The 16,301-nt window shown below is 45.4% G+C and overlaps 1 protein-coding gene across 6 annotated transcripts in view; it reads left to right on the top strand.

Moving 5' to 3' along the window:
- Nucleotides 1-16,301, top strand: part of LOC119170435 (sodium- and chloride-dependent glycine transporter 1) — a 115,562-nt gene that overhangs the window by 83,864 nt on the left and 15,397 nt on the right. For 3 of the 6 annotated variants that reach the window (XM_037421604.2, XM_075875445.1, XM_037421603.2), the window contains exons 2-5: nt 9,555-9,771; nt 11,579-11,710; nt 12,713-12,856; nt 14,568-14,724. In XM_037421604.2, the coding sequence (XP_037277501.1) occupies nt 9,555-9,771; nt 11,579-11,710; nt 12,713-12,856; nt 14,568-14,724 (650 nt within the window). Of the gene's footprint in view, nt 1-7,018; nt 7,378-9,554; nt 9,772-11,578; nt 11,711-12,712; nt 12,857-14,567; nt 14,725-16,301 lie in introns of those variants that run through there. The other 3 variants (XM_075875472.1, XM_075875460.1, XM_037421602.2) reach the window with 2 other exon arrangements.

The raw sequence follows: 16,301 nt of genomic DNA, 5'->3' as shown, positions 1-16,301 counted from the left end.
CACGAGGAACCCTCCGGTTTTTCGCCTCAACGGTGCGATGCACGGCGGGATAAGAAAGAAGGCTATCGTACGCTCTCTCTCTCTGTCTATCTCTATCTTGCGTTCATTGTCATGACAAGGGAACTAAATACTCCTAGCGCATGTTATATTGTCGGTCAGTGTAGATGGGTGCATGAATGGTCGAGGTACGAGGCAAGTACAAGGACGTGTTTTGTTTTCGACGAACAGACGGCGACTCTCGCGTTCTTTCGGACATGTGTGCTATCAGTGCGATTTTCTTATGGGCTAACAAAGCGTCTAAGTTGTTCATGGTGTTGTTGTTGATGATGATGATGACCACCACGGCAAGGCGAACGCGATGATGCTTGGGACTGTCAACACTTTAGGGGTAGGTTTCTTCGGGCGTCAATGCATGTACTGTGAAATGTACATCGTCTCGTCATTCGTACATTTATTTTTAAGGCGATATATCGCGTTAAAGAGCTCGTTTCGCAGAAACTCTGGCGTTAGCGGTTGTGAGCGAAAAATCATCATCGTATGCGTGACTGAAAATTTGAGAACAATGCAAATATGATAAAAAAAATCCTGGGTCAGAGTGGAGACCGAACCAGGGTCGTTTGGGCTCCAGTGGGGATTTAAACGGGGTCGTTTGCATAGCAAGCAGATGTACTACCACATGGTCACGCGTCTACTTGTGAATGCAGTGTAAAGAACTTCCTCTGCTTGGAAATGCAGTGAAAGTAGCTTTCATGCTTCACAAACGCATTCTGTACACATGTTTCACAATGCAACATGAAATATTGCAATAATTATGCGTGGTACAAGCGCCCGTTGCCAGCGGATGGCAGAACATATGATTATCATAACGGCTTCGTGGTTCAAAGCCGGTCACACACTACAAAAGGTACACACGCTACGGCGCCTATTCCCTTAAGGCCACGTAGGGGGTGCATAGCAAGTTCTAAAAGGTGTCCCGCACTCAGTGTTTGAAGCACGCACTTGGAAGAAGATATCGATGTCGCGTTCACTGCTAAAGCCGAATTTTGAGGGTCTCCTAATTTTTTAACGGATAGGTATACTTTTAATAAAATCATAATAATTACAAAGCCACCTAGTTCATTTCACCTTGTTACTGCAAGTTGTAAGGTCCGTAAGTTAACGCTTCCATTCGCGCGAGGAAGACCGACTACAAGCGAAGGAAAGCGCGAGACAGCCAGAGAGATATATATATATGTGCACGTATGCTACCACCGCTTTGTTATCATCATCATCATCATCATCATCATCATCATCATTATCAGCCCGACTGCGCCCACTGCAGGGCAAAGGCCCCTCCCATGATCCGCCTATCAAACCAGTCACTGGGCTTCCTGCTGCGACGTTATAGCTGCGAACTTTTTGATCTCATCCGCCCACATAAATTTCTGTTTCCGCTTCGTGCGTTCGGCTTCTCTGGGAATCAAGTCAATTACCCTTCATTACCAGTGGATATTCTGCCTACGTGCTACGTGCCCGGCCCGTTTGTCCATGTATTCTTCTTGATTTCAACTATAATATCCTTAACCCCGGTTTTTTCCCTCACCAAGCCGTGGTCTGTTTTTGGGCTTTTTCTTGTGTCTTTTTCAGCCTCAAGTGATTCGTTTTCATCTTTTTGACATTCATCAAAGGCCAATCTTGAAGCACCATTTCTCTCGGATTCTGAGGTTTCGTTTGCTTCTGGCAGCTTCGAGGACTTATTCATGGGCAAAGATGTTCGAGGGCTGCAACAACGGGTGCTTGCTTTTTTTTTTTGCCAGGGCTGAAATATTTAGTCTTTGCCGCTGACACTTACTCAATCTCGTACCATCAGTATTGAAGCTCGTACTGACCATGTCACTTGTGGCCGCATCTGCAAGCGTGCGTGTGTGGACACAGAGGGAAGACATTAAGATAACACGAACGCAGGTTGCGAACACTGGAACACGGCGTTCGCGTCTTTATCTCTTCTTCTGTGTCTATGCCTATTCGCGCTTACCTTATTTTATCATGAGTTCGCACCAACTATGCTCGGGGACAACTTTCTGGACAATAAAGGGAAAGCTACGGGGGCGGAGCTACTATGCTCATGTACTCCTCCGCGAACTAGTCTGGTGTGGCTCGCGTTTCAAACCACGGCCATGTTCAGGCAATCCCACTGCACACCATTTGGCACTTCTGCATGCACGGCTGTTTTTGAGTGGAATCCGACACAAGCTCCTTCGGCGAGTCGTCGGAATAGCTGGAGGACAACGCGCGTTTACCATAAGGACGTGTGCACGTAAAACGTGCGATGTTTCCAGACGCGCCAAAACGCGAAGCGACCCTTCAGAAAGTGACAACAGATATGAATATCTCTTCGGTGCGTGCAGCGTCTTTTTTTATAAACAGCATCCAGTAGAAAATAATGTTGTTGTTCTTTATTATCTTCACGCGGGAAAACACGGGCGTACTTGTGGCACTATACGTGTATTGCGGTGGCACACGCCCACTTTGGCTCTGTGGCCTTCCCTTCGTTGCCACAGAAAGTTGTCCCCGAGCATATCTACAACTTCCTGCAGTTCTTGTTACCCGCATACGCTGATCAATTATTATTCTCCTTCGGGCGCATATCACTGGCGCGTCACTGTATAGCGCAGTGCAGCCTTTATCGGCGGTACAGGCTACACGCGTTGGTATACTGGTCCAACGCCAGCGCACCGGGAACGGTGCGTTCAATTATTCCAAGGTCGGCGCAACCAGACAGACGTCTGATGATCGATACACTTCCTGCGAGATGACGATGAGTCCTCGTGGAGAACCGTGATTGTAAATGAACTGAATTGCTCAACGGTTAGACTGCGAGACCCGGTTCTCTTCGTTACGAACTGGATCAGCATGCATAGTATGGATCGAATCCGGTCCAACACGCCTAGTCTGTTTCTACAAGCCTGTCTTCGAGTTACTTACTAGCTGTACTGCTACGCAGCCGCTTTGAAAATAATTTAATAAATGTAAAAAAAACATGGCAAGGAGCCTCGCAGTTATGTAACTCAATACAATAGACGGTCTGATTTGCGAGTAAAAATGGCAACACATTCGCACAAATATAGATTACTTGTACTAGCTTAAAGCTTTCTTTAATGCATGAAAAGAAAGAGGGATACCAATAAGTGACGCCGGCAGCTCCTCTTTTTGTACATGATAATTGCCGTTGCAAAGTGCTGAACGAGCGCAGAACTCTATGAATAGACACTTGGAGGAACACTCATGCACTGTAGTCCCGGTTCCCTAATGCAAACAAGGCCCCGCAAGAGAAAAGTTCACGAAATCCGCGCAAACAAAATATTGACACATAACATATATAGAAGCTCGCGAAGATGTCCCAGCCGGTCGTTTGGCACTTGTAGAGGGAAAATGTTGTCGAAGAAGACGGAGTTGTCGGCCCGAGCTAGTGCGCTCCGGCCTGCAGCTCTGCACAGTGGGAGAGGAAAAGGGGAGAAAAGAGTGATGAGGTATGGTTATGGTGAGGGAGGAAAATGTGTTACGTATGTGCGATAGCCTCATCGCACATTGATTTCCCTATATACAACATAAATTGTCTCCTAAGTGCTGAACTCAAATGGAACAACTATATGTATAATAGTTGTAATATTGGTGGGGGTGGCGTCCCAAAACCACGACATGGGAGGTGCCGTAGTGCCCGGCTCCGAAAATTTCTACCACCTGGGATTATTTAACGTGCCTCTACATCTAAGCACACGGGCCTCAAGGATTTTCGCTTTCATCAGAAAACACGTCCGCCGTAGCCGGGATTCGATCCCGCGACCTTCTGATCAGCAGTCGAGCATCACAGTCACAAGACCACCGCGGCGGGTGCAAATGCGATGTTTGCGCAAACATGTACGCTGTACAAGCACAAACGCGATTGCCTGAACAAGGGACTACGTGAGCAGATGGCTTACAAAGGTACACGCTCAACATAGGATTTTCTTTTTTCATATTATCTAAAAAAAAAAGCGTTCTTTGTTCGCAGACCAGTCTTTCGCACCAGTATCGCATGAAAAAGTCAATGATCATTACAAATCGGTCGTTAACTCTCTCGAAACGATAGCACGACGATTGGGACGACTGGGTTAACACGTTACAGGCAAACAATGCAGGTGAAAAACCTCGCTTGAACTATGTTCGTCTGCTAATACTAACTACATGCATGCATACCATGCACGTGTGCATAAAATAGTAAATAGATCAATAATGCCGACTCAATGCTATTTATGGGAATGAACTTGCAGCGTGCTGTAATGTGCCATATTAAGAAGAATGGTGCATATGCCCCTAAAACAATCACACTTTAAAAAACGATAGAGTGGTTTTTTCTCGCCTTCACTATCCTTCACCACTATATACTACCTTGTTCATAAGAAACATGGACTGTGTCAGCAAGAAGCTTTGAGAGTGTCGGCATTTCGCGCTTTTCAGCTACACACTGCTGTCTCCACTTGCGCAGGGGTCAACGCACAAAACAAAGTCTATTGATCGCCCACGATAGTCGGGCGAGACAAGACAGAATGGGTGGGCGACAGCATAGATAATCAGGGTAAGAGGCAATTAACAACTGGTATTCCTCGCATGCGGACCATTTGATAGCTTGTATCCTTATGACGTCACGTGACGGGACTGCTGGCGTCACAAATTTTGCCGAAAAGAATGTAAACTCCAGGATATAGACTAACGCGCTCGTTCTTTGCATTTTCGGAGGTCATTTAGGGGCCCTTTTAAAATAGTCATAACGTGTGTATGAATAAACAATATTTTGTATTGACCAAGCTGTGACGGCCGGGCAACTCTGCCATTCAAGGCAGCTAGTGTCGATAGCCCTGTTCGCCAAGTGTAGCTTCTATATACTCCGCTCTACAATTTGTAAGATGGGCCTACCACTTATCTTCTATTGGTGCTCCCGTGGATTAGCGTTGGTATCACTGGGTTCTTATTGCGTTCCCGTACGATACGGTACGTGGTGTTTTGGACAAAATTACGAAGGAAGCTGACCACACTATACGTCGCTCCAATATGGTGACTTCTTACACTCACGACAAGCTTGCATTGCTGTGCTTGGTATATGGCCGCGTGTCAAAAAGTTTCTTAGCACCGACAACCGTTGATATACGCCCAGACGCTCTCAGTGAGCCACGACACTGACTGGCCATTCTATCGTGAATGTTTTGCGCCATATAGAAATGAGCTAGTTTTAAAGTACCATATTCTTTAGCTCGTACAGTGACGTCATAATAACGTATAGACTTCCGCTCGTGCATTGGGGTGAAATACACGAGTGAAGTTTAGTCGTGGTTTTCGGGTCAACTCCCCACTCGCGAAATTAGAGGTTCTTAGCAAGCTACGGAAACAACCTTACGGAAATACGACTCGGTTGCTTTCCGTATGCGCGTACCCTGTTCGCGCATGCGCACTCGTCAGCCAGTTCCGCGTTGCCGCTTTTCCGTAACGTGTTTCCGTAGCTTGCTGAAAACCTCTAATAACTACAGAACCAGTTTCGCACAAGTACGGCTTGTGGGACTAAACTTGTTTGATCTTGATCTGCACAGTGCGCCTGTTGAGCGGATATGAGGAAATTAAAGTTCATTGCGTGGAGAGAAGTCAATCAACGCAGGCCGTGCCTACGAAGGCGAAAGGCACTGGGCGTGCACGTGGCTGCAGACATGCAAACAATTTGCGAGTTTCGATCCAAACACCGTCTTTTCTATATGCCACTATTTCTTCGTTCGCAAAAAAATTCTGTGGCATATTTATATAGATGGAAAGAGAGGAAGAAGGAGTTTTGCAGATGACTGTAACCCCGAGAGATTTACTGTCATTACTGAAGGAACATTATACATATATATATACGGCAACGCGATTGTTAAAACAAGCGATTCTGTTTTTTTTTTTTCAACCACTTTTCTGTCTTTTTCGATCTATTCGCGATGCCTTTTGTCAAGCATAGAACAAGGAAGCCTGCCAAATATCAATTTATAATTTGAAATTGAACAGCACGTAGTTTCAATGGACAAGCTAGAAAATAGATGCCACGCAGACTCAAACTGTTCTGCAACATAATATTTAACACTAATGAACTTGGATTATTCGTATGAAGTAGGATATAAATGCAGGTATACGCTTGTTGCCAACTGATTATACAACGGGGAAAAGTTAATCAAACGCGTCATCTGACGCAAGGAGCTCGATATTCGACCACGTTACGAGATCATAGTTGCTGCAGTGTCCACAGATGAAATTTCCATTAAGACTTCGTAAAAGCGCCTCCGCAGGGTTAATTAACAAACGTAGTCAGAGGGATTGCGGCGTGCTTGAAGTGGTTTGAGGAGGCGACTGTCTAATGAAACCCCTGCATGCGCATTTGTTACGCAGCGTTTAAGGCCAGGGGTGTATGCGTATACCTTTTTTCGATTCATATAACACGAATGAAAAGGCTCGCATGTGAAAGTTGATAGATACTAGCGCTGGTCGTCGACTTCCGTTCGCTATTACGTACGTACGCGCATTCTATGCTTTACGTACGCGTCACATGACCCGCCATTCACATCCACCGTAGTGCTTCACCGTTCACCGTTGGTGCCTTGTAAGTAACAACAATAAAAAACAATGCTTCGACGCACATGTGCACGGCTGGGATCAAAATGGCTGTGCTACGGGTCCAGGTTCATCTGCCGTGATGCAACTGGTTCGAAACACCTGTGACGAACTGGCAGTGCACGGAGCGATTCAATGGGTTGACGTTAAGCCCTGCTTCCATACCTCGTCGCGACTTGAAAAAAAAAAAAAAAGAGTAGTGCCCGTGAGCACCGTGTCGAGCGGAACTTTTTAATGAGACGGCGTCGTCTGGGTCTCTCGGTCGCTCGCGTCGGTGTAGTACCTGTACAAAAAGGTGCGCCTCTTGCCAAGAACCGCGGCTAGAAGCACGTGACTTCAAACTGAGCACCTCCGAAGTACAGAGGGCCTCGCTTTTATTGACAGCCCCGCAGTCGGCGTCGTAGGTCACTGTCGACGGCGACACACGTCGGCTGCCCGAGAGAAAGGAAGAAAGCAGCGGTGTTGTTCGAACAGTGCGCCTTTGTGACGCCGCGAGACGAACTCCGTGGCACCCTACGCCGCCTTTTTCGTGTATCGTCGCCAGTGAACGCCGTCACGGTTGTGTTCTGAAGAAGCGAAGTCCTTGTGTGTTGCACGGCAAACGTCGGAACGCCCCTTGCAGCGAGTGAGCCGTTGAGACTGTATACCATGCTTCGAGGCATACCCCAGTACTACTTCCTGAAGTCCGGCACCAAGGATGGAGACGAGGCCGACCATGAGCCGATGCTGGAGGTAACCAGTGGCGTCCGTGAACAGGTCATCATGTCTGTTGGAACCTCCTTGTGGGATAAGGATAGAGAATTGGGTGTGTTGCGGTGCGTTCATTGTTCAGAGCGCGAAAGAAGAAAAAAAAGAAAAACGCACACGGACAAAGGAGACCAGCGCTCGTGTCGTCTGGACCCATCTTTGTTCGCGTGCTTTGAGGCTGTACATGAATACCTGTTGGGACATGGCACTCGGCGCGCCGTTTAGTGCAACGCACTTATCTCGGATGGAGGGCGACAGCAGGCATGGCTGTAGGGCTTTGCTTGCGAGGGTATTTCGTCTTGGCCCGCTAAAATGTATTTTATTTATTTATTTAAATCACCTCAGAAGCTCTTACATAAGGGTATTGTGTGAGTGGGGTTACATAAGTAGGGATAACAATAACTGGAGCATGGGAACAACTTTGTACAATGCTTGTTGACGTAGTACAGAACACTAAAAGTACAAATGAAAAGGAAAATAAAAATAAACCCATAAACATTGTTATACAATAGATGAATAACATATTATTTGAAAATATTGCCATTACCTCGGCCCTAGATTTGGTTGTGCAGGAACGTGATCTTGCTTGTTCATGTGCCTCGGAATCCAAGCATTTGAGTATTTCATTAGCGTTCCAGTACTACGAAATCGGATGCAGATGCAGTATATCTCACATGGGTTGACAAAACTTTTTTCATTTTTTCTAATTTTAAAAACGTATCAAGGTTTACGTCGAAGTGAACGTGCCTTTGAGACAACACGCTGGCGTGCTTTCAAGAAAGAACGAACACGCATTTCAACGTTTCATGTGAACATACATTAATAAGCAGTGATCTGTGACAGCTGGTCTTCGAAAGAAAGTAAAGAAAAATGATGTAGCTTGCACCAGCTGTGTCTTGTGCTCACTCTTGCGTGGCGTGGTACGGTACGGAGATGAGCAATTGTGTCAAACCGAATAATTAACTGCGATTGTTCTTGCCAGAACTTAATCATACCTTGGTTTTGGGACGTGAAACACCAAATATTAAATTAGTTGCTTTTATCACATAAACTAAAATTGTACGGTGGTTAACAAAGGCTATTTCAACCTGCCGGAAGAGCTGCGAGTGATTTCACGCGTGCTCTTGAACCACGTGGCTTATGAACGTAGCACATGCTTGACTGAGTTCACACACTACTTAATTAGAGCAGCCTAAATAGTTAGCCTAAATAGTTCACATAACCTGAATGAGTGCAACGAAGCGAAATTGAATTTGCGATCTTAGTGACTCAGTGGTTGAACACCATAGTCATTGATCCATCGTTATACGAGTACTTCTTATTCTATTCCTGGTGTTCATTAAAAGCAAGGTTCGTTTTGTTATGGTTAGAATGTGTCACGTACCTTTTTCTGCACCTTGCCATCGATGCAAACATGACCAGACTTCTCGCATTCCTTGTACACCACGGTTGAGCAATCTGGGATACAACTGCGCCACTGTTTCTCTTCAGTTTGATTGCTTTTATTAATGACTGGCTACTTAACATACAATGCCTATTTTAAAGGGAGAAAGCAACCGAGATATAATGATTATACAATGACTACTACTGGAGGAGCCACGTGCTTGAACACTCGTCGAAACATTTAATTAGACGGTACCGAGGACCATGTACACATGACGCATCGTTTAAACCTCCGCTGCACTGTGGGTCGAATAACTCTCGCACAACGAATGTACCATAGCTTTAATGTCCACACAAGAATGCCAATCGAGGTTAAGTGCTGTGATAATTATTTGTACCGGCCGCTTCCTTTTGCTACCTCACCTCTTAATTTTCACACTTGCGCAAGACACTCTGGTGTACCTAGCTCAAGTTTTAAGATCAGCCCTTTATGAAAGAAAGGGTCTTGAGAGCGTGTCTCAAAGCTAATTATCTTAGATAGTCATACAAACCCTCCTACAATACTGCAATGCCTCATGCATGTAAATCAATCTAGGCTCATGCTATCTCTCTCTTAATACCTCGTTCCCGTCTCCACGTGGAGGGTATAACAATATGGACGACGTCTAGCTAATCCATTATGTATTTTTTTTCCTTCTCACTTCCCTCTCTGTGTATCGCTCGCCGTTGCATATCAACCGGCACTGTCACTGACGGCTTGTCTCTCCTCTTTGGTGCAGCAGGCCAACGGAAACCACCACCACCACACCGTGGCGCTGCCGCCACCCCCGCCGGACATCCCCGAGGTGATCATCACCACCACGCGCGATGTGGACGAGAACAAGGAGCGCGGCAACTGGTCCTCGGGCGTCGAGTTCTTGCTCTCGTGCCTCAGTTACGCCGTCGGTCTCGGAAACATATGGCGGTTTCCGTACCTCTGCTACCGCAACGGAGGAGGTGAGACAAAGTGAATCAGTGCTTGCCTCGTTTCAATGACGGTTTTGATTGTGGCCCTCTGATTTGTCTCATATACCCACTGAGCCAAGAATCGGGCACACAGACTTTAAGCTACGCCCACTGCAGGGTAAAGACCTCTCCCGTGTTCTACCAATCAGCCCGGTCTGTTGCCAGGTTATACCTGCAAACCTTTTAATCTCATCCACCCACCAAATTTTCTCTTTCCCTCTCACGCGTTTGCTTTCTCTTGGATTACAGCCAGTTACCTTTAATGACCGGTGGTTATCCTTCCTACATGCTACGTGCCCTGCCCATGTCAAATGCGTCTTCTTAATTTAAACTATGATATCCTTAACCCCGGTTTCTTCCCTGACCCACTCTGATCTATTATTGTCTTTTAAGGTTACTCTTAAATAAACCATATAATGAAAAAATGAAAGCATTTTGCAATTACGCAGTCAGGCTAGCCAGCTTAGCAAGAAGAATTTAGTAGCATACTGCTAGAATTCCAAAAACTTTTTCTTCTTTTTTTATAGCCATTCATTTCTGTAGAGACCCACATAAACAAAAGAAAATCAGTTTGTAAGCCACAGAAAAACACGGTAAAGCCTTAGAACCCCAACTCTCTTCATTTTTAGCAACACATGTCCTCAAATAATCCTGCTACAGCTAAGACAATATCCTTCTACCTTCTTTTTTTTTTCAAAATTTGCTTATAATAACACTGCCTTCCGCAAGTTTCTATGGTGCAAACATATAAGTGAATCATTTGTTTTCTGAGCATCTTCACGTTCCTCCCCATCGCTCATCCTCAATAGCGTTCAGAAGTTTAATGCACATGCAGGCGGCAGTATCCGCAGTACACAGTTACATTTGATCGCATATATGACCTATCTTCAGGTAGGAATTGTGACAAAAAAGGTACACAAACTGGAAATATCGCACAAGGTATTGCAGGTCGGTCGTTTCACTTCTCGTTATCACTCATGTCGTATGCATGGATCCTTGGAAGTAAGATCCAGGGGTTCGCTTCAGCATAGCTTTTGTGGAGATGCAAGGTTTCCGCTTGCCAAAGGCTATATTTTTCTCGCTATTTGCATGAAAATAATTTTCTTTCGTGCTCAAGTTATTGCTGATGCTGACAAACAAACGTTTTATTTAGTTTTATCTTCCTCTGCATGGGTTATATATATCTGCAGATTTATTCTGTCACAATTAGGCATTGTTACTCGACTATTGTTTCCATTAAGCTCACTTACGGTCGATGCACTTTTCTGAATAGATGCCAACAGCAATTTAAGAAACCTGCTTATGTATTTACTATATGTTTCCTTTTATCCCATATAATGCCGTTGATAGTACCATACAGGAAATTTTAGGGGCGAAGCCCCTTAAGACGTCACAGTGCTCGCAAACCACCGTCCGCGGCGTCTGCAGAAGATGCAGTGCATGTGCGTGTGAACAAATCGAAACATCTGTGAACAACAAAAAAGTTACCAAAAGGTTGTTAACTAGAACGAACGAAATGAAATGCCGCAACGTCGTAAAACATCGACATTTAACCACCCATGCACCTATCAAAGCATATGACAGAACAAAAGGTTAACAAGAACAAAAAAATAAAAGGCGGTTAACCAGAACAAACTAGAAGGCTGCGATTCATGACCAAATGCACACTGATTCGCCCCGTTATGAGCATTTATTTCGTATGTGAAACAAGACTACTACCTATAGCTTTGTCCCACCGTTAGCATGCACTCAACTGCGTGCACAAATATAAACTTTTTTTGCTTTTTTTTTCGCGCAGGTGCCTTTCTCATCCCGTACAGCGTCATGCTGTTGTTCGTGGGGCTGCCTCTCTTCCTTATGGAGCTGTCGTTCGGCCAGTACGCCAGCGAAGGACCGATTACTATATGGAAGATATCGCCGTTATTTCAAGGTATACCACATCACTACTAATCCACTCATCATTGTTCAAAACGACGCTCGTGAAAGAAACGTTGCGTTATACCATTCTCGAAGCATCATTTAGCCTTGTAAATAGCGAGAGGCAACACTATTTTCACACGTTACGTTCATGGTCACGCAATAAGTCGTCATTTTTCATGCCACATAAAGATCTTTTGCCAGAATATTTTGCCAGAATCATAAAGATTTTTTGCCAGATTTTGCCAGAATCAAATGCCTTGCAGTAGACTGTTAACCATGCGTGGGCTCACGCCCTTGTAGTGCATTCGCACCACTTTTCTGGACACTGTCGAAGTGCACCATATTGTCAAGTTTCGCAATGGCGGCATTTTAAAGGCACCGTATCAACTCTCGAGGCTTGAGTTGACCAACAACGGTGGAATTCGACGAGATTGCGGATTGTGAAAATTTACAAAATAGCACTCTCGGCCTCCGCTTTCACAATCAGAAACAAAGTCGACAGAAAGACTTACGGCTAAAGTGTACTGCTTTTGTTCGTCGCCGCCATCATCAACCAGAAAATAAACGAACGGGATTGGATAATGGTTGTATGCGTAAGTTGTCCACATTGAACAGTACTTAGGTTATGACTGTCGACATGAGTAGTTATATACTAAGGTTATCACCTTACTACTACACGTGATTCTTTCGCTGTACTGCATATTTTTCAAATAATGAGAAACTTACGTGCATGCGCAGTGCGATTTCATTACGAATCGTATGAAGCATACAGTACTATTGAAAAGTGCCAATGGGTCTGAGGTCGGGATGGTGTAGTGGACTTCTCAACATGAATTAATTAGAAAGTAAGTGACGCAGACACTTACCAAGACGCCGCTATTTGTTGTCAATGAGATTGTTGATATGGCGATTCCTGTTGATGTTCAGTTTTTCTCTCTTTTTTTTTTCATTGCTAGCTGTCGGAACGAAACCTAACGCTTGCTTGAACACCTTTGCATCCCTTTTTCTACAGGAATTGGATACGCTATGTTTCTCATGACTGGCTTGGTAGGAGTGTATTACAACATGATTCTGGCCTGGTCATTATTCTACTTGGGTTCGTCTTTAACCACGACACTGCCGTGGAGCTCCTGCAGCAACTGGTGGAACACAGATGGTAAGCTTTGCGGAACGGCATCTGAACGAGTTTTTTTTTATTTGTACCACTCTAAACAGCACTTATCAAGCTACAAAAATACATGAGGCGTGGCATCATCGAAATTGTTAGTATAATGTAGGTGAAATCAATGGGTTCATACATTTAAGTAGCTAGTCGTTCGTTGCAGTCACTCGCCGTCGGAGCCACCTTTCTTCGTTTTAGTGTTCACTTTCTAAAGTACCCTCGGAAAAGCATAGCCAGCCATAATGTGAACTTTTTTTAATTGCGAAGCATTTCTTAGCGAGCTCCGGCGACTTTGAGCGTATCTATCTATCTATTCGCTTACGTTTGGGTGCTCTCGTGGTCACCCCCTTCGTTTGGCGTAAACCAAAATTACTATGGGAGGGTAAGTTGGTTTGACGAATATGACGCGCTGGTCAAAACATGAATAATGTCTCAATCCCGTTGCGTACGGCATCAAACACTTCCCGCCAGACAGTGGCACATACCGACGGGCTGGGATGTACCGCTGGTATGCGGGTATGTGCCACAGATGATTGGCACTTCTATTCAGGAACGACGAGAACACACATGGTCAATTTTAACGCGTGAGCGTTAAGAAATGCCCGACATAGGTAGCGTCGGCCCGACGAATGCAAGGAATAAATTTCAGGGTCCCAGCTGGAATCGAACCCAAGCATTCTGCGTGACAATGAAGCATTTTACCACAGAGCTACGCCAGGTCTCGGAACTGCTTTTCAAATAGACGCTAATTTTTATGAAACGTCAATAGTGGTTGCAGTGCTGCCTACCAAACTTTATAAACATTACACATGTACTCTTTTGATACAGCTGTCATGTCGAGTTAACGTAAGTTGCGGTTAGTTGCCACGCGCTGAAGTTGATTTATGTAGCAGTGTCCAGAGCCAGCATCTTCGCGAGCATCAGCGCTTCATATCTGCTTCTGGTGTTGCTAATACGCATATTCCAGTTGGCATCGTTGCGCAAATACAAACAACTGGTTATATAAACATCTGCAGCTCTTCAACCTATGTCGGTGCGTGCAACATTTGCACATATATTTAGCGTCATTTCATGACGTGTAGCTCTACAAAAAAAATTGCATTACGGTCACCTTCCTTCCGCATGCTTCGCGTAACGTCGATTCCCAGGTACGTGGGATCTGCCGAATTTTTTTCTTGCTTGGACACAAAGATTTAGACACAACTGGGAAGCGTCTTTTCTGAAAAAAGTCTGACAGGGTATTCGTTCTGTATATCTTATTGCTACAAGCCGGTTGGTGAGAATAACTTTCGGTCACAAAACCTTCCGCCATCTTTCGGGCATCCTTATCACGGACTTGGCTGCTGGAGTGTGAAGAAATATGTCTCGCTTTTCGTGAAGTCTGTGAAATTCTAATAGTAAGGCTTATCACTAATGTAAAGTAGCGTCGCTTCTCTCGTCCAGGAAATTGTAAGCAGCGTGTAACCGCGAAACGCTATTCATTTCACGATATGAAAATACCATAGCTACATGACAGCAAGACAGAAACAAAACGCGGAGAGAGTTTAGACTACTGAGCAATCACTATAGTGTAATTACTTCACGTAAGTTTTAATTTTTTTTTGTTTTTATAACACTGCACTTTAGTTACGGTAGCATGCTACCTAATCTCGGCCCGGCTTGTATGAAGAAACTAAAGCGTTCCTGGCACAAATTAAATATGCAGCCTGCCGAAGGTTCGATACGAAGAACTGCACGGCCCAGGGAGGGGTTCACCTGTCCAACGGTTCCTGCATCATCCAGAGTGAAGTGGACCCGGCTGTCTGGGATGCGGTGAAGAACTCCACGGACAACACGAAGATGGCCAGCGACGAATTCTTCCAGTAAGACTCTCATTCTCATTTGCCGTAAAGAAAGAGAGAGAGTGGGAAATGGTGACGGAAGCCAGGGAGGTTAACCAAGTTTTGACTCGGTAGGCTGCCCTACAATTGGGGACTAAGGGGGGGGGGGGTGCATAATATAAAAGAAAAAGATAGAGAAGAACGAAGAAGGGTAAAAAGAGTCTGATGAACAGTTAGCTTGGAACTACACAACACGGGCTCGCGCTGTTCGTTCACAAGAGTTCGTAAAGTCTCCTGGTTCTCAAAAAAACACAAGAGAGCATTCGCAGTAAGATATGCAGTGTGGCTATGGTTCTATTAGCCTGTTATGAGTCGGCCATGTGCTTGTTATTGTAATTATTCTAACAATGTCTTAACTACATCTATATGATCAACAAAGAAGGAAAACATGCGATCGTGACTGGTTAGCTGGAAACGCCTTGTTTCTAATACTGTATAGACCTTTTCAAAAACGGCTCCCTGGGCGCCGCCATAGTCCCTTCTCGCTGCGCAAATTAGCGTCACCCCACATAAGGGCACTGCTGAGGCTGTGACTTGTGCCTTCGTACTACTCCAGTGTGCAGCCCATCATGGCGACGTTTTTTATCAGTGTTGTCATTTTAATAGTTGAATCATATTCTTCCTATCTCGCCTAAATGCAATACTATAAGGATTAGCACGAACGTCGCTTGCCTTGATATCGATAACGCACGAATGGGACAGACTGGGCGTCCTATTGCAGAACACACAAGGGGACCTGCGGCGACACCCCCCCCCCCCAATTTCTGACATATTGGACACTTTCTCATATCACAGTCATAATGTAGATTGGTTTGAGTTCCTTATTGTTTTTGTTTTGGTGGGAATGAGGTTGGAGCGCTTTTCTCACCACTGTGGCGCCTGTGTTTCATCCTGCCACTTACACGTTCGTATTCAGGTGCTATTTCGCGCGATCGTACCATTGATACTTGCAGGTGTTTTTTGTAGTTTCATGGAACACTCACATAATTCGTTAGCATTAGGTGCAAAAAATGGTAAAAAATAAAACTTGAACCATCTTCCCGAAGAGAACCCTGATGGGATGCGAAGCAGACGCGTTGCACACGGTTGGTATCACCGTTTGAACGGTGCTAACGCGGGTGCTGCGGTGAGCGCTGGAAGATTCGCTTGAAGCGATGGCTGCCGTATAGGTGACACGTACAGACATGTTTAAACGCGTAGGTTAGGCGCGCGTCAGGTTTACTGCGTGTGAACCGACGAGGCCACCATGTAGCGATCGGCGGTCGCGGCAGGTCTTGCGGGCCAACTGAGGCGGCAGCTGCGGGCGCCGCGGCGAGCTCCCGGCAGGCGAGAAGATAGTAGCACGCACTGCGAGGGGAGCATGACGTCAATGAGCAGCAGCGGCGTGACCTACATGGCGCCGCGCCAACACCTGCAGCCCGTGGCACGTTCTTACGGAGGGACAGCGTTACACAAGCTGGTCATAGAGCTATTTCCCATCTAAAAAAGTGTGCAAGTGTGTGTCAGGCCAGACGATATCGCTTACTTAATTCCAGTACTTAATTCCAGGTTATTGAACC

The sequence above is a fragment of the Rhipicephalus microplus genome, chromosome 2 (assembly GCF_043290135.1).
Source record: "Rhipicephalus microplus isolate Deutch F79 chromosome 2, USDA_Rmic, whole genome shotgun sequence".
Classification (NCBI taxonomy): Eukaryota; Metazoa; Arthropoda; class Arachnida; order Ixodida; family Ixodidae; genus Rhipicephalus; species Rhipicephalus microplus.
The sequence above is the reverse complement of the archived record's forward strand: the minus strand, read 5'-3'. Positions and strand labels throughout refer to the sequence as shown.